At 40.6% G+C, this 20,545-nt stretch overlaps 1 protein-coding gene across 1 annotated transcript in view; it reads right to left on the minus strand.

The window, feature by feature from the left end:
• Window positions 1-20,545, minus strand: part of rims3 (regulating synaptic membrane exocytosis 3) — a 50,668-nt gene that overhangs the window by 16,144 nt on the left and 13,979 nt on the right. The window contains exon 2 of the mRNA XM_012874241.3: window positions 13,879-14,220. Within this exon, the coding sequence (XP_012729695.1) occupies window positions 13,879-14,143 (265 nt within the window). The 5' untranslated portion in view covers window positions 14,144-14,220. The remainder of the gene's footprint in view (window positions 1-13,878; window positions 14,221-20,545) is intronic.

Genomic DNA, 20,545 nt, shown 5'->3' on the forward strand with positions numbered 1-20,545 from the left:
GACATCAACACTACAGGTTTCTTACCCACCCCAAGATGCTGTCTCTACATGGCTGCAGATACTATGTCAGTGGTTGCATAGCTTCAGATTCTTGTCACTTCAGCTCTGGCTTAGCGTCTTGTTTGCCATCCGTGCCTGTATACATTATGCGATGTGGCCAAATGTTGCTGCAGCAATTGGCCATGCAACCTCCAACTCTAACTACGTTTAATTCGTTTTGATTTCCTTTAATGCAAGGTTTAAAGTAGCCGCCCCTATGGACCAGACAGGGTACGATGCTTCAAAGGTAGTAGGTGTTGTTATATACCCACTGCCTCGGTCAACGTAAATGGCAAAAGGCTTGTACTTGTATAGCGCTTTATCAAGTCCGTCAACCCCAAAGCTCTACACTACATTCAGTCATTCACTCGTTCATTCACACCCTGACGGTGGTGAGCTATGTTTGTAGCCACAGCTGCCCTGGGGCGGAGTGACGGAGGCAAGGCTGCCATACAGAGCGCCACCGGGCCCTCTGACCACCGCCAGCAGACAATTCGGGTGAAGCGTCTTGCCCAAGGACACAATGACAGATGGTCGAAGCAGGGGATCGAACCAAGAACCTGCCAAAGGCAGGACAAACACCCTAGCTGCTGCACCACTGTCAACAGAACTCTAAACTTTATATCAGCTGCCTTCAATGCAGACACCGAACTTTCACCAAATGATGGTTTGTTGAAAGTGATGCACCTCCAGGATCCAGACACCCTCCCTGGACAGCATCCTAGCCGTCTGGCTGAGAATAGAACACGGACGAGCCGGTGGGCATGATCAGGAAACCGTGATAGTCGCCAGACTGAAAGTGGGAGCTAAAGAGATGGAGACTGACACAAAGAGATAAAGGACAGGGGAAATGAAGATTTCAGGAGCTGGATCAAACACAGGGAGGGCGACAAGGGAGAACGACGAGTGGTGACACGAGAGACAGGATGATTGGGGAAAGCGATCTGCAGTCATCTTAGAGGAGCTTCTATAGCCACCAAAAGCCTCAGTGGAGAAGAGAAAGCTTTTAGAGACGGGAGTGAAGTTTCAGTACAACTGCAGCACCAAGGCAAAAAAAATAAATATATATATATATATATATATAAGACGGGCATGAAAAGAAAAGGAGGCGGTGGAGCAGGAGGTGGTGTGTACCTACAACAAAGCATTACTCTCACCTTAAATAGCATCGTTTTTCAGTGACTCACCCGGAGTATGAATAGCAATCGCGTGTACTCATCTTGAGAAATAACTATTATTACAGAAAGGCAGTTAGAGCGGCACCACAACAGCTTCCCTCGTTCTGACAACTCGCTGCTTTTTATTCAGAGCTGCTCACTTTGCTCAGTCGGTTCAAAGCCACGCCAAAGTGGTTCTTTTTAGGAAGGATCTGATGACTCGGAGCTTTCCAAAAAGGTTGCCGCAAAAAAAAAAAAAAATGACTTGAAATGCGTTTCCCGACTGTGACTCAGACAAAGCTAAAAAATAGGCCACGGGTGAGTCACGCTGGGAACACCTCGGGTTAACGTGGCTACAAAAAAAAAGAAGATAATCATTGGAAAAGATTTTAGATGACCAGAAAAATTAAGAAATAACTAAAATAAGGCAAAGCCATCCAGCGTTCGGGCAGCACTAGGTTTCTAGTTCTTGGAAACATCTCGGAAACTACTGAGATTTTTTTTTTCCAGGTCTGGAAATATAATAACAGCACAATGAAGCTCTAGTTCTTTTTTTTTTTTTTCAGCTGAGTGAAATATTTTCCCTTCAAGTATTGACCAAAAAGCAGTAGACAGTCTACGGTGGTCATGTCTGTTTCAGCAAACTCAGACAGACACTCAGGGAACAGTTCGTGCTGAAACCTGCGCAGTTTCTAAAAGGTCGACCCAACAGTTCAGGGTCTGATGGGTCATCTCGTCTGCACGCACGCTTTCTTTGTAGGCGTGGGCATTTCCATATTCTTCAAATTGAGTAAATGATTGTGAAAAATGCTGCTCATAAAACCTCTTACTGTGTTTTCTATTGCTTTGCTTCTGAGATAATACAAATTTCTCAGGTGGAATAATATAGCCTGGCCAGCCAGACTGACTTACGCCACGTGTATTCAACACACAGCTAGTAAGTCTGGGCAGGCTTTGACTTCCTGGCCTAAACTTATCGGACCAATCCTAGCGCAGTAGGCGGGAGTTTAGGATGCGTCACTCTTAGCGCCAAAATTCTTTTCTGTAACCATTACAGTCAAGATGGCGGCCGCAATAGAGTGACGTTTTAATGATGCCCTTTATTATGTCCTGAATGAGCTGGATATATCTTTAAAGCCTCAACAACTGCCTGTTCTAAGGGCTAAAACAGGGCATGCTGATTGGAGTCACATCCGTAGTTCTCTGATTGGCTCTAACCTGTTTCCGCATGACCCTATTAGTCCTACCTTTGAAATCAGGCTCTATCCGCTGCTTTCCAGACTGATATGCCATGTTTACGGTCTAAGACAGTCTGTTTTATTTTTTATTTAGAAATGTCCTCTTAAAACGGTATTTATCTTACCAATTGCCTCATGTGCAATACGCCCACCAGCACATTGTCTTTATCAACAAGCGAGCTGAAAACTGTACGGAAATACTTAATTTCTGGATTGTACAGCTTCCCCCAAAACAATCTGTTGTAAATTTATTTTTAACTGCTCTACAAAATGCTGGCATTTTAATCAAACTAATTAGTCAGATTTTCTGTAGGAAAGGAATGCGTAAATCATTGTAGACACAGAAAATCAGCACTGGGGCCACAAATGGACACACATAGGGGTATCTTGGCGAGCTCTCTGGCAAATCCTGTCTTTGTCTGGGCTGTCTGGCGTATCCTTAGTCATCATGACGGCAAGACTTTTAACCGAGAAGCTGTTTTGTATACTTTTAAAACAGAAATTAAATTATGCACTCTATATTTACTTATTGGGTGACTTCTGAAGGCAACTAGTTGCACTGAATAAGCAAAACAGAGTAAAGGAAAGCAAATACTACTGCATGTCAATAGTACTATATATATATATATATATATATATATATATATATATATATATATATATATATATATATATATATATATATCAGATATACAATATGTAATTGTATTATCTTGAAATGTTGACAGAATCAGTGTATTCTTTTTTTGGTTTCTTTGTTTGTTTTGGTGAGTCTCTCAGCAGGACGGAGGGTTTAAAAAAAAAAAAAAAAACTTGGTTATAGCTGCTTAACTGTATTCATTTGAGGTTGACTCCAAAAAAAAGCAAATGTCTTCTCATACTGAATATCATATCATTCCATTGCTGGGGTGAGGGATAACATTACTGGCAGTGATACAAACTCCGTCACATAACTTTATTCTCAAGCTGGAGCAGGCATTCCAGTCAGTCAGCACAAAAAAAAAATATTTATTTCTGTGACAAATACCCAGCAGGAACGGCTCTCGCTACTGTTCTCTGCGTAAACTTGGATTCAGTTTAATAAGCACACTAACAAGTATTCTCTTCCTGTGTCAAACAACTCTTCCTTTGCCGTCTCTGTTTCTTTTCTGTGTCTCTTGCATATTTTAAGCTGCAGCAGCAGCAGCAGTGGCACGGTAGAAGTAAACACGCAGACAGAAGATTTAAATAAAGAATATTTAAAGGACTTGAGGTTTACAAAAGATGAGTGTGGGAGTTTCATAAATAGACAGAAGTAAATAAAGCATGAAGGAGGGAGGGGAGGGGAGGTGATGGCAAATAAATTTGCACAAGTCGAATGTATATGGACAACACATAATTGAAAAGCAAAGCCAAACTCACTGAAAAAAGAAATTACATAAACTCTATAAAAAGACAGACAGATGAGCTTTTTTCCCCCTCCTGATCAGACAATAAATCAATTTTACCTTTTTCTGCTTTAGGCCCGTTAAGAGGAATTTCTTCAAATACAGAGGTTTGTATTTACAGAGATTACTATGCTGTTAAAAGCCCCGATGATGATGTCATGGTTTCATAAACTTTTGATAAGTTAATTCACACCATTCAGGCACAGCTCAAAAACACCCTTCCCTTATGTGACGGGGGGGGGGGGGGGGGGGGGGGGGAATCTAAATCAATCAGCCAAGTAATCAGAAAAAAAGAACTGTGATACAAATGTTGTTCAGCCTGTACTAGAATTTCCAGATGTTGGGAGGCGCAACATTCATCTGTTCAACCAATTACATGCAAGTATAAACCCCGTGGGAACGTCCAGCCAGCGTACTGTTCAGGAAGGGGACGGGGCCTGTATCGCAGAGATGGACGTGATTTGGCGCCAAAGCAACAGACTTTGTAAAAATGCTGGCTGAAGCTAGGAAGAATAGTTCATTATACCCAGTGAAAGTACCATAGTCCTCCAGCAGGGGCCCTAAAGCCACTTATAGATGAAGATATAATATACAAAGCTATATGACACTTTGAAAATGCCCAACAACGTGTGCATCGTTACATATAAAGCAAAAACTGGGAAGCGTGTAAGCATGTCATACGGCGTACTAAGCACAGTGGTGCTGGCAGTAATATGAAGTGGGGGTGTTTTGCTGTTGGAGGGACAGGTGGCTTCGCAAAAAAAAAAAAAAAAACGATGGCATCATGAGGAAAGAACATTATGTTGAAATATTTAAACAACATCGAGAATTTGCAGATTGGACACAAACGGGTTCCCAATTGGACCATGAGACTAAACTTCCAGCCAAGTTAGTATCAAAGTGGCTCAAGGCCAATAAAGTCAAAGTTGTGACAGTGTATAGTATAAATATAACATTCAGTTTATATATTTGGAACATATAAATTTGTATTCGGAAGTTCCGGAATAATTTGATTTAATCCCAGAAAGTGAGATAAAGAGTTTCTGTGTCTTATTTTTAAAGTGTATGTAAACATCTGTTTTCATCTGCATGTATATAGCAAAGCCACGTCCTGAGGGTCGACGGTGAACTGGGAGCTGACCTGCTGACTCTCAGTCATGGATAAAACCTTCTTAGGAGATAAGAGCTTGCTCAGTGAAGGAGTGACTCACCTGCTAAACCTGGGAAACTGTGTCGAGGGTGTGTGTGTGTGTGTGTGTGTGTGTCCCTTCTCCTCACCAGTACTAATAATAGCAGGTCATGAAAGGAGCATGGACAAAGCTAAAAGGCCATTATTGTGCCTTGCCAGTTACAAAAGCTAAAATAACGAGATGATGGTATTTTTTGAAAACCTGAGCTATCTGTGGAACAGCATGAAAATCTGAAATGGAATACAAAGAACGAAAAACGTACGGAGCAATACATGAAATGTCTGCTTGTACAAAATACTGCAAAGCTAAGTTGCACTGCATGAAAAACATGGCAGCTCTTTTTTACCTGTTATTCTACAGCAACAAATCTAACTTTAGCATCTGAACTCTGAGAAAGTACGTGGGCTGGTTACTGATATCAATGTTTTAAAAGTTTGAGTCTCAAAACAGCATAACCCCTTACCAGTAAGGGGCCACACTGACTGCCCCCCCCCCCCCACCCCAAACAGTGCCCCTACATTTATCCGGCCTTCTATCCATCATCCATATCGGTTTATCCATGCAGGGTTGCGGTGGGGGTGGTTCCTACCATCCAGTGGTCCCTGGGTGGGAGGAGGGGCACACCTTGGATGGGTCACCAGTCCATCACAGAGACAGACAACTATACACACACGTTTATGTATTTTGGAAATAAAATTATTATAATTTACAATCAAAACAATAACAGAAAAATGCAACACAATGCATCATCGACTTCTGCTACCCCCCCCCCCCCTTTACTATACTAAAATGGACTGTTCTGTCTCATCACATAAAAGATCCTGCTTGATTGCACAGTGGGAGAGATCAGAAAGGATGAAGAAACAACAAAAAAAAAAAACTATAGTTGTACAGTACCAAAATTGACTCCATTTTGTAACTGCCGTGCCAAATTAGTTATCCCCATCAGGAATTGTACTCCCGACCACGCCGCTGTCAAGATAATCTACAAAGAGTTTCACTCTTTCTTCAGTTTACTTTGTTTATGCAAGACTGAAATGCCAACACATATAAAGTGTACACGATCATAGAAGCTCTGACTTTTTCTTTTTAAATAAAAGTGAAGCAGGCAAACTCGACATGGGCGATGTTTTTGTTAGGTTGTTTTGTGTTATAGTAAATAGTTATAACATATCATGTTTCACTGCTTAGCTTTACATAAGACAACTGCTGGGTTACTGTAACCCAAATGTTTCGTTTATGCCGTTCTGACAGTCGTCTGCTAGTTTTAGCCAAGCTTTATTAAGTCTTGTTCCAGATTAGAAGGTCTATTGTGCCTTTTCTCACTGGACCACTTCCACAGGATGAAATAACAAAGATCTTAATGTAAGCTTCATTTTACCTTTCAATGTCAGAGGGTTGTCTTAATGGCTTTAGTCCACATTAGCAAATGGGTTTGTTTATTTAAGTACAAACAAATTGTCTTTTACCGGTAAGTAATTGGTGCATGTTAGTCCAAGTTATATAGACTATTCACACTTTGATCCAAAAAATTTTAATGCATAAATATAAACAGCCGATGTTTCACACAGTGTTGGCCAAATTCAACTCTAAATACAGTGTAAGGTGCCTTGTACTGTGTTCAGATGCTGGCAAGAATGTTTCTGTGAGGAGTTTGCATATTTTGTTTATACTGCTCCAATTCCCTTCCACCATCCAAAAACATGCATACAGGTTAATCTAAATTGCCCTTAAATGTGCACTGCGCTGGGGTGATCATAGCATTACCACCTCATCACTTTAATTTATGTTTGGGTTGAAAATCTAACCCAGCATTAATGATTAAAATCAGAACATACACTGTATGAATCGAATAAAGCAACTGTCAGTGGCACTTCACTGATATTTCCAACTTCGAGTTTGACCAAACTTAAATTCCTTGTCTTTTTTATACACCAACGTTCGGTTTATTTCACAAAATCCTTCAAGATACGACGCATCTCTAAAAATACATACATGCTTACATAAGATCATCACAAGGGTTGTTTTGAAAATTGTCCAATGCTCCAAATGGACCATGGCTAGAACATAGCCTCCAGAAACTGACACAATAACAACACAATAACCTAATAATGGTCTAATAGGACTTCAATGGTGACATGCTGGTATGTTCTCCAATTGTCTTTGACCCCTTTGTCTTTTTCACGTCAAAGTGCCTTCCTTGCTGGTTTGAGTATTAGAATTGTATAACCTTTTCCTTCTTTGTTAACTGCAAACACGTTGTAGGATTTTATTGGAGCGGCAAAACTATTAGGCAAAGCCTGATTTTAATGTTATTAAAGAGCTTGTTCCACAGTTGCTGTACATGGAGTGCAGATTTACTCCATCTCACGTTCACTCTTCTCTCCTGAGTAAATCAGTCTGGGGCTTATTGGCTATTAGCTGACCGACTGGGCGGAGCAAGGGGCAGACCGCTAGGTCGACCCACCCCATTGACCAATCAGAGCATGAGACAGTCGCAACATGAAGCTCCAACAGCTGACCGGACTGAGCTGGAAATGACTGCCAGGACAGGGCTGAAAGGTGAGAACACCGGCCCTAGCATTTGAGAAACAGGGCTTTTTTTTAATCACTCAATTGCAGTGCGCCACATAGGTAGATTTATAGATCCCCTTTGGCATCTAGGAAAAGCAAATAAATAGCTAGTAAGGGAAACAAAGACCCAATTTTAGCCTTCATCAAGTAAACAAGATTGTTTTTCCTCCAGATCATCAGTATCAGGCTGGTAACTTTGCCGGAGAATATTCCTAGAAGAGCAGCGACATCATCTCGCTGGGCAGATGTTACGTAAAAGCCCTATTACTTGATTCAATTTGGTGCTTATTCAATTGGCACGTTAACCCACTAAGCCTAAACAATATTTTGTTTTTAAGACACAGCAATCCAGTTGTTCCTGGAGGTTTTAGGGTATTTCCTATAAACAATTACCAATGTAAGAATAGTCTTTTTTTTAGTGGGCTAATAAGGTTCTGAGAGCTCAAGGCAAATTATGCATTGTATGAATTGTGCCATACCAATTAACACAGCTAATCTTATGGCCAGTGGTTGGAACTGCTAACCGAAAGGTTAGCTTCACTAACTCATATTCCACAAAGAAAAATATTAGCTTCAAGGCCACTAAACCAATAATAAATGAGGAACTTAGAGGAAGCTAGCGCTAGCCGATAACCAGCAGCTATCCCTCAGTCTGTGTCACACTTCTTCAGACAAAAGGTGCTGCACACGCACACACACGGTGCATGACGATCGTGCACAGTGCTGCATGTTTAGTTCAGGATAAATGACTTAATTTTGACTTTTACACATCAGTTGAAGCATTTGAGAATAATATTCTATCCCTCTGAGCCCAGACAGCTGCGTTTTAAAAGAAACCGTATGAGTGTGGGCTAGAAAACAGTAATGCCAGTTCTTGCGAGAGAAACAAGCACCCAGTTCTATGGAAACAAATAAGCCCAAAACAAGTCCAACAAGCAACCCGACAAACTGTAATACAGAGGTCGCTGGTTAACAGTATATTGAACAAGTCCAAAGTCGCTGATAATAAGCAGACTTGGCAATACTGCTGGAAGCCTTGAACACAGTGCAGGATTGTGCTTTTCTGGAGGTCCCTTATCCCCTCTGTCATCAAACTCTTTTTTAACAAACATGAAATAAATCATCACTCTTTGGGTTACTTATCCTGTTAACATCAATAATATCAATATTGTTATATTTAATGTGCTCTATTTTTGAAAATCATTAATAATAAACAGTTTCTTCATTGTTGTGTAGAAACAGGTTTTTCTTATCCTATACATGCTGGTTAAATGTCCTTTGAGGATTTCCATAGCAGGGCAGCTAGTCAACTTAGGTGTTTTGTACAGATGTGTTGGAAAAATATAAGAGTCCCACTGAGTCATGCGGCAGCGACCCAAAAGTCCAGCTCCAAGTCCAGGCTCCTTCCATCTCATGCAGGAGCAGAAAACAAATTCAGAAAGCTCAGTTACAGTGGCGGCTGGCCCATAGGGGGCGCTCGGGTGCTGCCCTCCCTAGACGTGAAGAGGAAAAGTCAAAATATATATAGATTTTGTTTGTGAGTTTTTACTTAATAGTACGTGGCTACATGTAATAAGAATTATTAAAACACTTCTACTAATTGACTCTACCAATTGACTCTCATTTAACAGTGCATTTCCACCAACAGAACGTATCATTTCTCTTCTTCTACACTTTTGGGGCTGTGACTCAAGGAGCCCTACAAGTGTAACGAAATAACCAATCGTATACTGTTGCTAGGGAAGATTTATGAATATTTGGCCAATCAACATCGCCAAAATGAATGGGTTTGGGGCTCCTGGAGTCTTTGCCCATGCTACACAGTGATAGGTGTATAGACCACTTCACGCGTGACGTCACGAGCTACATCCGCGCTACATCGGGGTCACGGTGGTCGGCAAAAACAGGACTGTTCTCGCTTACCAGCGTGACAAACGGGTGAATTAGAGCGTGCCACACATGCCATTTGCTTGTAGGCCTGAAAGCTCATTTTAGGTCCCACAGGGCCAGAGCACCTTCTTCCACATGTCTATGCTCCCTACTTGGCATGTAGTAAACTGAAAAATGAGACCTCCTATGGTTTTCTGGAACCAACAGCTTTTTTTATTCATCCATAATCTGTTTCATGGTCTTCGTGATGCTGTTTGTCCTCTAACAAACTTCTGAGGCCTTCACAGAGCAGCTCTAATTTGACTGAGATTAAATAAAAATACAACCAAACTCTATTTACTAACTTGAAGCTTTTAGTAGGCACTGGTATCGCAATACACAATTTTTCATTTGCAACAAGTTTGGAAACTCGTGTATAGTTTCCCTTCCGCTTCACAATTCTGCAATTCTTTGTCAAAACTGTTCACATAAAACCCCAATGAAACACGGTTAAGTTTGAGGTTATGTCACGGCACTGTGAAAACGTCTACGGGTGTGAATACTTCTGTAAGTAACTCTAGTATAACCATATTATCTACCAGCCCGATTACTGTAATAGCAACACAGTACGTAATTAGATTTTCTGGAGTTGTTGAAATAACCTGTTGACCACACAGTGAATGCTGTTGGTCAGTGAAGAAAGGAGAACGGATCTTGATATTGTGATTTCGTTCAGGCCTGATGTGTTCTTCTGGCTGCTAAGAGCATCTAAATTTAGACACACCTCTCTTACCCTCTTCTCCATCCTTAGCTACTGCTTGCCTCCTCTTCCACACTCTCCCCCTCCTCTGCGCTCTCCACGGCACCACAAACACAGAGACATGGCAGCCCCTGTGGTGAAAATATCGACGGCTCTGTCTGCGTCAGACAAGAGTCAGCTGTGCCTGAGCGCAAGCAAGTCCTTTCTATGCTCGCGCCAATCCATATCGGGAAACGGCGTTTTCAGAAATAGACAATGCAGCTGATTATAGTCCTGAAAGAAGGACTATTCTTCTTTATACAGTAGTGGCTCAATAAATAAAAAGTAAGATGAAAGGTACGTGGAAGGACAATCTTGGCGAGATAAGCTGTAGCCAGAGTGTAAATAGGCTGAGTATCTGATGTAGTGTGTCAGATAGTTGTAAATAATTGAGACTAATGTTTCAGAAGTTAGGTCAAAGAACATTTTATCTGAAGTAAATTGAACATGGTACAAACTATTGTGAACAACACCAGGTTGGCAGGGTTTGGATTTAGCTCATGAGTCTCTTTAGTACATCAAGGTCTGTCATGTCTCGACGCAACAAGATTCCCTGTTTAATTTAGAACTCTTTGGAAATCCTAGACATTGGACATTTTACTTCGCACAATTGATAGAAACTATCACCTCTTTCCTTTTTTCTGTGCAGTTCATACTCATCATCACAGACAATGGTAATGCTAAAGCTTTTTAGGTAGCAAGGGTGAAATTTCTCAAGACATCATAATGTAACTATAATGTTTTCTTATCTTTTTCCTGCATAGTCATCCTGAAATTTGAATACATATTAAAATTTGCAAGCCTAACTTTGGGGAAAACATCTTTCTAGCAAGATGACTATTAACAGTAAATAAAATATAAAAGTAAAAATAAACACACTATTGAAACATAAATACATAAAAGAGGAGAATAGTACTTCAAAATGCAGATGTAGCGTTTTAGCTGGAGCTAACTTAAGTTAGCACATCTATCTAATGTACAAACGTCTATTGCCTCTGTTTGGGGGGTGGGGGGGGTCGGTCTGTTCACTATCAAAAAGAAAATAAAGTATTTTTAAGCTTAAATAAATCCAGGGATCATTGTGTGAGAAAAAAACATGAAAAGATTGTATTAGTCCTCAACGCAGTTGACCTGGGTTTGACTCTGACCCGCGGACTTTTGCCACATGTCTCTCCCCTTCTTCCACCCCCTTTCTGTGAGCCTACTGTGTTAAAAAGCGATCCACTAGAGCCGCGAAAAATCTCAAAAAAAAAAAAAAAAAAAAAAAAGATTGTATTACATTTTATACATACCTGTCTGTCATAGGGCCATGCGTTCATATTTGTTCAAGTGCTTTATATAAAACCATTTAGGTATGAAAGTATACCAGGGTTTTAAAAAAAATTAAGATTTCTGTCCAACCATTTCTAAAGTTTCAGGGATCCCGGAGAAAGTGTTTCTTGCGGTGTTTTGGGGCGGCGCATACTTGTCCCCTATCTGTCGCTTCTCACTGCTGTTCAGCTATCAAAGAGACGGCTGCCACACTTTGTTCGTCGCTTGCGAGAAAGGCAAATTGATTTGCCTGCAAAATGAGTTTGAAACCTTGGTGTCAAAACTAAAGAAGAACCACCCATCACTCCTAATAAGGTGAGAGCATTTAAAATTAGAGATGGCAAGCTACCAGCGAGGTCTGTTAATCAGCAGGTTGTATAGAGGGTTTCTTTAATCTAAACAAGGACAAAACATTTATTATAACTGTAATAATTAAGATATATTCTTCAGCAGCATTGGTAGTAATTCCTCATTTTCTGATCATATTATACATTTGTTTGAAATGTTGATGTAAATACCATGATTCCATAATTCATGCTGATCATACTGGGAGAATCCCATACAGACCCCCATGCTTATTCACAATCAAACTTTAGATCCAATTTAGTCAGTTGCTCTTTCAAACCGTGACAGAAATTCATAAGATGCCCCCTTAGCCTTGACACAGACCTATTAGGAGAAACAGAAAAGCAGTGCATATCCAGAAGGGGCATTAGGCAGGGAGTGATTGCAGGCAAGCAACAATGAACTCAGACAGGTGCCCGTAATTCTGGAAAGTTACAGTTCATAGTACTCACAGCAAAAAGATAAAATGCTAGAAAGCACAGGAGATGAGCAACTGTTATTTTAATTAACACATTGCAATGAAAAAAAACATGTTACACCACAGGATTCCCTCCCCCTGTTGGTCCCACCTCTCAGCCTTTGCCATCGCCTACTGTGTGACATGTTATCCCTTTATACAGCAGGAACAAACGGGCTTGTTTTCACCACAGAGGCGAAAAACCGAGGAGCACTTTTGTCGCAGCAACACAGGATCTGTAATTATACGCTATCGGGGACATATTAGAACATGGAGCCACTCTCACAATGCATGCTTGCTGCCACAGCTGCGAGCCCTCCGCAAAGTTCAACACGCTGTAGTCCACACAATAGATCGCCGGTTTCTCACAAAGCCATAGAAAGCATTTTGAGTCAGATTTGTACTCCAATTACTGCGGCACACCAAGAAATGCTATATTAAGTGCATTTAGACACTACTGTGGTACACTGCTCCTAAAACAACTATAATAAAAAAAAAAATTATGTGTTCATGGAATATTTTATACTGCTTAAACCAGACGATTAATCTTCCAACCTCTGTGGTAATAAAATTGCTTTCCGGTTTAAAATCTAAATCTATCTTACTTCCTAGATTTGTCTTTATAACATATCTTTAAAGTGCAACTCACCCCAAAGTCAACTTTTTTTTTTTGCAGATAAACTATATAAACTGGGCCAAGGGGGGCCAGTTAAATGTTAATGTGCAATCCTTTTACATTTTTATGTGAACTTGTTGAGTTCTGCAATATTTGTCTTAAACACGTCTTAGTGATGCCCTTAGGTTGAACGGTGGCTATTGAAGTTGAATGTTCCCATTGGTTCAAATGCTTTTGTCACCACGTCCATGTATAAAAGCTTCTCAGTCGGACACATATGACCCGTCGCCCCTGTGGCAAGTCAGACTCAGGGGCTGAGTGATAGCGTTTAGTGTTTGTTATTGCTTTGAATGAAGCTGCAAGCGTCACTTTACCACTCAGAAACTGAACTCATTCCGTCCTCCACTGCCTCGGCAGAGCCGGCTCCGGGCATCGCTGAGTCAGCGCCTTGAGCCAGCAGCTTGAACTGAGGAAGCTCAGCCGCGGTGGGCTCCACAAAGCCTCTGTTAACCTCCAGTGACGAGGGGGAATGAAAAAACTCAAAAGACCGATACGTAGCAAAACCACCTTGACATTCAATGTTTCAACATATCACTCTCCCTGGTCTTGACCGCAGCCCCAAACCCCGCTTAACCCCGACTGCACATCCCGACACTCTTGGAAAACCCACTTTGGTAGCATTTTTCAAAATGTATCTGGGTCGGCGCTATGTCTTTACGTCAACGTGAGTTAGAATTTAAACAGAGAAATCAAGTGAAGACTGATTTCAAAGGATGACAAAGAGGAACACGTTGGAAATTTCATCGCACACTGTAACACCTGCAGGCCCCCAGTTCAGAGAAATAATCAAACTGACCTTGCTGGTTAAGTTGCTGTGTGCTTCTGCTCCACTGTGACAACCCCACAATGGCCACCATCTTGGCACCCAGACTGGAGCGCCGCTTCTTGTTGCCAGCTAGCGATGCAGAGTCGGGGCCCGTGTTGCTGGGGCTCTTTTCCAGGCTGTACATGGTCCCCGAAATGCTCGAGGAGCGCACCACGTTCCGTGCCGCCGCGCTCAACCCGCCAAGGCCGCTTATCCCACCCGGGCTGGGCACCTCCACGGAGCTGCTGAGCATCATGGTCCCGCTGAACCTGAGGGCCGACAGGTTGGGAGGAGAGCGGGGGGGGAGGGGGGTGCCGAAGATTTGGAACAGGGCTAAAGAAAGAAGAAACACAGGACAAGAGTTTTTTTAACTCTCATTTTTCAGACTGTAAATCGTAGTTCTTAAAGAGTAATCAGAATCACCAAATCGTTTTTGACGGGAAAAGCTTCACAAAACTTTAATCAGTGCATTAACATTACAACATTACCCTTGCTTTTTTCTCTTCCTAAACCAGAAAACTGAGAGTCAAACTGTTAACAGAAATTTTGTAATTGGTAACTTGTGTTTTCCCAAATATGAAATGAAAGCATCTGCGGTAATAAAAGGCTCTTCATCTCCGAGCACTGCTGCTAAGCCTTCTTCAAATAGCTTGCCTCCTAACTCATCTGTTATCTGTTTTCTTTTCTCTCCCATACTATCACAGGGATTAGGCTAAACTGACAGCCATCGGGCAAATTAAATATGTAGACGCTGTGGGGCTTTTAATATCATTTCTTCATCGTCGCTGCTCTTCTTCTTCCACATGACAATTTATTGTTGCTCCTCCAGCCTAGATTTGTCTCCCCTTTGTTATTTTTAAACAGTAAGTAGCAGCAGCTGCACTGTGTTTCATCACCCTATTAATAGAAGCTTTGCAAAATTTATCTACCTCAACACACTGACACACTTAAATATGCAAGACCACATAACTAGCAAAAGAATTGAGAGACTTTGCTTGGGTGCACGCAAACATGCTAACGTTAGCATTTAGCTCAACGCTGAATGCTAAAATGAGCATGCTAACAGGAGCCCGGTGACACATAATGGGCAATTGTGTTAATACACTGATCTCTTTGTTGATTAAAAGAGCTTCATTCACTCAATTGGTCAAATAAGATTTAAAGCATAATGATGGAAATCTGCCAAGATACGAAGCTAATGAGGGAACGCTTTCACTGATGTTATTTTAGGGAGGCTATGGTTCCTAAACAAAGCTTTCTGCAACAGAATCTCCTACAAAGAATATAGCATTGAATACAACTGTTGAATGATACGTTTTTATCTCTTCACTGGATTTGCCTCTTTCCAGATTCAAAATATAATTGAGTCTAACATTGAACAGTATCATAAACCAGCTAGTCAGTATAATATTTTATGGCTTTCTGGGTCATGTCATGTTCACAGGGAAACAGAAAATTAAGAACTATTCAAAAGATCAATTTTAAAAAAGACATACACGGTGGCAGTTATATTTCTTTTGTAGAAAATGAATGTGTTACACCGGATATGTTCCTTCCACTAAAATAAATACTCAGATTTTTCAAAAAGTTTCAACATAAAGTATGGAAGATTGGTTCATTTTAAGACTTTTTCCATATCTTTACCATAGGTCAAATTAATTACTGAGGATGCTGTAACATGAGTAGATTGAATGTTGTGCCTTTTAATGAAACAGCCTTTCAGAAGGTTCACTAAAAGTAATAACTGTAAACCTCACGGTGGTGCTAAAAGGAAGGTCTGTGCTCCGCGGCGCCGTCTGCAGAATTCATCATCCGAGCGCTTCGAGTGTCACTACACAACTTTGTAGTAATCTATCAAATTGCTGTGGCCAAAAAAAACACATGTGATATTTCCATTTTCAGACTTTCTGGATGTTTCAAAGACATTCGCTTTGGCACACCCAACTGGTGATGGAGAAGTGCGTGCACAAATGCATCTAACTTTAAAAAAAAATGCTTTTTGCCACCACCTCAAAATGAAAATCATAAATAACGCAAATTGCGTACAGAGTTGCAATTTTAATTAAAAATCTTTGGAAGAGAGAGACCCGAATGAAAAGGTGCTGCATTTAAAGCATCAGTCTAAATAACCACCACAGCTCCGCTCTGTCAAACAACATGATGTATTTGCTGACCATGATTTTTGCAGCAGCGCCATTTGTGTTCACAGAATACCTGAAATGGGTGTAACAGACAAGCAATCATCCTGTTTAGGAAAGGTTTAAGAAGCCAATTTTGAAATTTGTAATGAAACTCATATGCAGGATAAAGAATGTGTGGGATAACACAAAACAGTTGCATGGCTCTGATAGTGGCTATCATCGAAAAGAGTCGTGACAGGAAAGAAAAAAGAAAACATTAAAAGCAAGGCTTAGAAAGTGTAAATTTTGATAAGCAAAGAGGAGAGAGCTGCAAAAGATTCATGTAAGAATTGTGGTTTCAGAGAAGCAGGATAGAGAAAAAATGAGTAAAGGTAGAAGAATGACAGCGGATAGAAACATGGTAGGAGGACAGATCTTTGAAAAATAATGGACTGGAGGGAAGAGTAGGACAGTAAGAAGGGTATGACATGGATGCTAACTATGAGATTGTATATATGAGGAAGAATCTAGAATATCATGTATATATACACTATATATATACACATTTTATATATTTATATATATATATATATATATATATATATATATATATACATTTTCGACACGCTTATCCCTGTTGGCAAGGGGTGCCAGTGCCTGTCTTCAGCTGTCAATCGGCGAGAGGCGGGGTACACCCTGGACAGGTTGCCAGTCTATCGCTATATATATGTATGTATGTATATACTGAATGTATATACTGTATATATATATACAGACACATAATATTCTGCTTTTGAGGTTGTGTTCTTAATAACTGTTTCCAAGTCTTGATGTTCATTCATCTCTACTCCAGCCCTGGCTCAGTCTTCATGCTAACCACCCACAGTACTGGTGCTATACTAGTCGATGGCTGGCAGTAGTCTCCACTACTTTCATTACTGTTTTAGGTTTTAGGTCAGACGTTGACCAGAACATCGGAACATGGGTCTCACAACAGGACCACTGCTTGTATTGTCTGGACGGAAGGAGGATTTCTATTTGAAGCTATTGAGGCAGTCAAAAACAAAAACACAACAATGTCTCATCCTGTAATCCAGGGGATGCATATTAGCAATGAGAGGCAGATGTGAAGTTGCTTTCTGTACATCAGCTCAAAGATGGGCTCAGCCACGGATCGGCTGTCTGGCCACTGTCTCCAGGCACACCACGTTCCAAGCATTCTGCCTCCTCAGTAGTTGGGCATGCTGCTCCTCCTCCATAGCCATTGGCTATTTCCCTCCATATTTCACCATAGGTTTGCTTGATCTCTATCGAGAACCAAGAACACGTTCTATATCGTAGCACCTGGGGCCAAAAATATCCTATGCTTCCTGGAGAAAAACAGGGTTCTTTGAATGTGCATGCAGCTATCCAGGGAGTACAACTCTCAGTACATACATCTAGCACCTATATAGAAAGAGGGGGAGTTTAGGATTCTGACTAAAATCACATTTTTTATGCACTGCAAAAAGAGAACAAAAAGTAAGCAACATTTTCTTGAAATTTGTGTACTTGTCTTTGATTTGAGCAGGTAAATAAGATGATCTGGCAGTGGAATTAGTATTTTGACCCCTAAAATAAGATAATTAGATATACTTGGAATAAGATGATGGAATAAGATGATGGAGATGAGTTGTTCCAACACTAAGTGCAAAAATCTTATTCCAATGGCAGATCATCTTATTTACCTGCTCAAATCAAAGACAAGTACACTAATTTCAAGACAATTTAGCTTACTTTTGGTTCCTTTTTGCAGTGTGGAGGGACAGATGGTTATTATGTTTGGGGGGGGGGGGGTTATTACATTAGTATTTCTGAAAATTATATTTTGTACTCTGGCTTTCTTTGTTCAAATTTGTTTTCATGATCTGAAACATTAACGTTTTTGACCAAAAAAAGAAAAAACAGAAGACCATTTTTTGCAGCAAAGTACTTTGTGGTTTGGCTGCTCTGTGGGGGGAAGAAACTGAAATCATGTGGAGAGATTTTGCAGATCTTGAGTGCTACATTAACTCCACACCTCATGAATAAAGCAACAAAAAACTTCTTACTAAAGTGGGGCATGTACTGGCTGCATAAATTTCAAACGAAACTTTCCTGTAATTAATTCATTCTATATTTATGCAGAAACATATTAGAGAACCCTCTGATCTCACTGTTGTCAACGGCACTCCGGTAACACGTGCTAAAATGTACCTGAGCCTTGCAGGACCTAAAGGCAGACCCACAACCCATCCATCTTCATTTCTGAACCAGACAGGCCCCCTCATCAAATGTCTCTGCTTTTAACTTCTCATCTAAGAGCTTATTTATTTCTCCCTCTGTCAGCAAACAGCCCAACTCCCAGAGCGTCTCTCAGCACAGCGGGCATCCACTCCATGCGCCCTTTGCAAAGGAAGGATTTGGTTTGATTTTGTGTTGCAGAGCCAGTTACCAGATTGATGTTTCTGATCTTTATCTTTAATTGAAGATAGAAACATTTAACTTATATAAAGAGTGATTTGAATTTAAGTAATCTAAGACATTGTGTAAAATTCCCATGAGAAACAACAGTCTCCTAAAATAAACACAAGGCCTTGCAAGCGTATTACAGAACTATAAATCCAAGTTTTGCATGCAGTTGTAGTCGGTTTTCTTTACCGTGATGCCCCTAAACAGAATCCGGTGACACCGACAGTCACCAAGTTAGTAAATCCGAGTCCACCTCTTGTGTAGTTGAATGCCAGTATCTGTTCTATAAAGGCCTCAGAGATCAAAGCAAGGCCGTCCACCTGACCTGACAGAATGGGCAGGGAGAGCTTAACAAGAGCAGGAGATGAAAACATGGTGGCAGCATCATGCAGAGGAGAGGCTTTTCTTCAGCAGGGACAGAGAATCAGGTCAGGGTCGATGGGAAGACGGGTGACATAATCCAAAAGACTTGCAATTGTGAAAGCGACGAAATGCGATTCTACAACATGTCCACTTAGATAATTTATTATTATCATTCACATTTGTGAAAAACATTGGCAACTTATAATTTATTTATTTATTTATGTTGTTTCACTTTCTTTTTTCAGGTATCACATTACACATGTCAGCTTACATAATAATATATATGATTTAGCAATGGCATCTAGGTGTTATTCGATTGTATCTGTTGCTTTATGTCTGTTGGTTGTGCTGTTCTTTTTGCATCTCTCTTTCCAGGTGTTGGAGCAGACGGAGAAGGTTTTATCATTCTCTCCCTTTTATCTCTTCTTTCTTTCACCTCTACTCTTTTTTTTTCTCTCTCACTTCTTGTTCTTCCTTTACTCTCCCATTGTAATGTCCATATAATTTCAAATTCTCCCTGCAGGAATCACAATAAAGCTCAAAAAAAAAAAGAAAAGAAAAGAAAAACATTGGCAACCGCATCTCAATTCCCCATCAATATACACAACTTTGTGTTGGTCTATCACTTAAATGTCCCCATTAACTCATTTGTGGCGGTAACGTGACGATGTGCCAAAAAGTACGAGAGGTAGGGTTACTCCAACAAACCACACTGCAAAAACGGAACAAAAATAAGTAATTTGTTCTCGAAATGAGTGTATATGTACTTTATTTGAGCAGGTAAATAAGATAATTTGCCAATGGAATAAGATTTTTTGCACTTAAAATAGGAACAACTCATCTCCATCAACTTATTTCAAGTGCATTATATCTAATTATCTTATTTTAGGGGTAAAAATACTCCTTCCATTGGCAGATAATCTTATTTACCTGCTCAAATCAGGGACAAATGGACTAATTTCAAGTAAATTGTACTTATTTTTAGTTCTGTTTTTTCAGTGCAGTGTATCTTGAACGTCTGAAGTCGTCACTGGTTGAAATTGGAACCGACCTCAGAAAGACCAAACTAAATGAACCATGCTGTAACTCAACCACATAGGTACCACAACCTTGTAATTACAAGAGGCTGATTGATCCATTAATTGTCACTCTAGGATTGTTCCCTCATTCACAAACCGCTCTTCTACTGCTGGATATGTACTTAACCTACGACGCAGCAACTAATACAATTGGTAAAGATGCACTGACTGTCTCATGATGTCAGAGTCTTTCTAATGTACGTGACATTTATTTGGGGAGTGGGCAGCTGTTTTCCTTGTAACGGCAGAGAAAAGGGTAAACTGAACCAAATGAAAAGAGGTATATCAATAAAGGAAGCTCAAGTGGCCGTTTGATATAATCTAGTTCCAATCAATCAAAACGTCTCGTACTATTGATGTTTGTGAGGGAGATGTTCACTGTGACTCTGGATTTAATAAGCGATCCCCCCCGGCTGAAAGGCTCGCGGAACTATATTAGTGTTGATTCAAAAGAGCCGAGAGGCCGGGGGGGTTTTCACAGCAGCGCCGCAACCGCCGTTAAACTTTGGCGATGAGAAGCTGTACGTGTGACCTCCTTTTTGGAGATGCACAGAAAAGAAAACCCTCCCAGAATCCCAATCAGCGGGGGCACACAGGAGGTGTAAT

Source organism: Fundulus heteroclitus, chromosome 13 (assembly GCF_011125445.2).
Source record: "Fundulus heteroclitus isolate FHET01 chromosome 13, MU-UCD_Fhet_4.1, whole genome shotgun sequence".
Lineage (NCBI taxonomy): Eukaryota > Metazoa > Chordata > Actinopteri > Cyprinodontiformes > Fundulidae > Fundulus > Fundulus heteroclitus.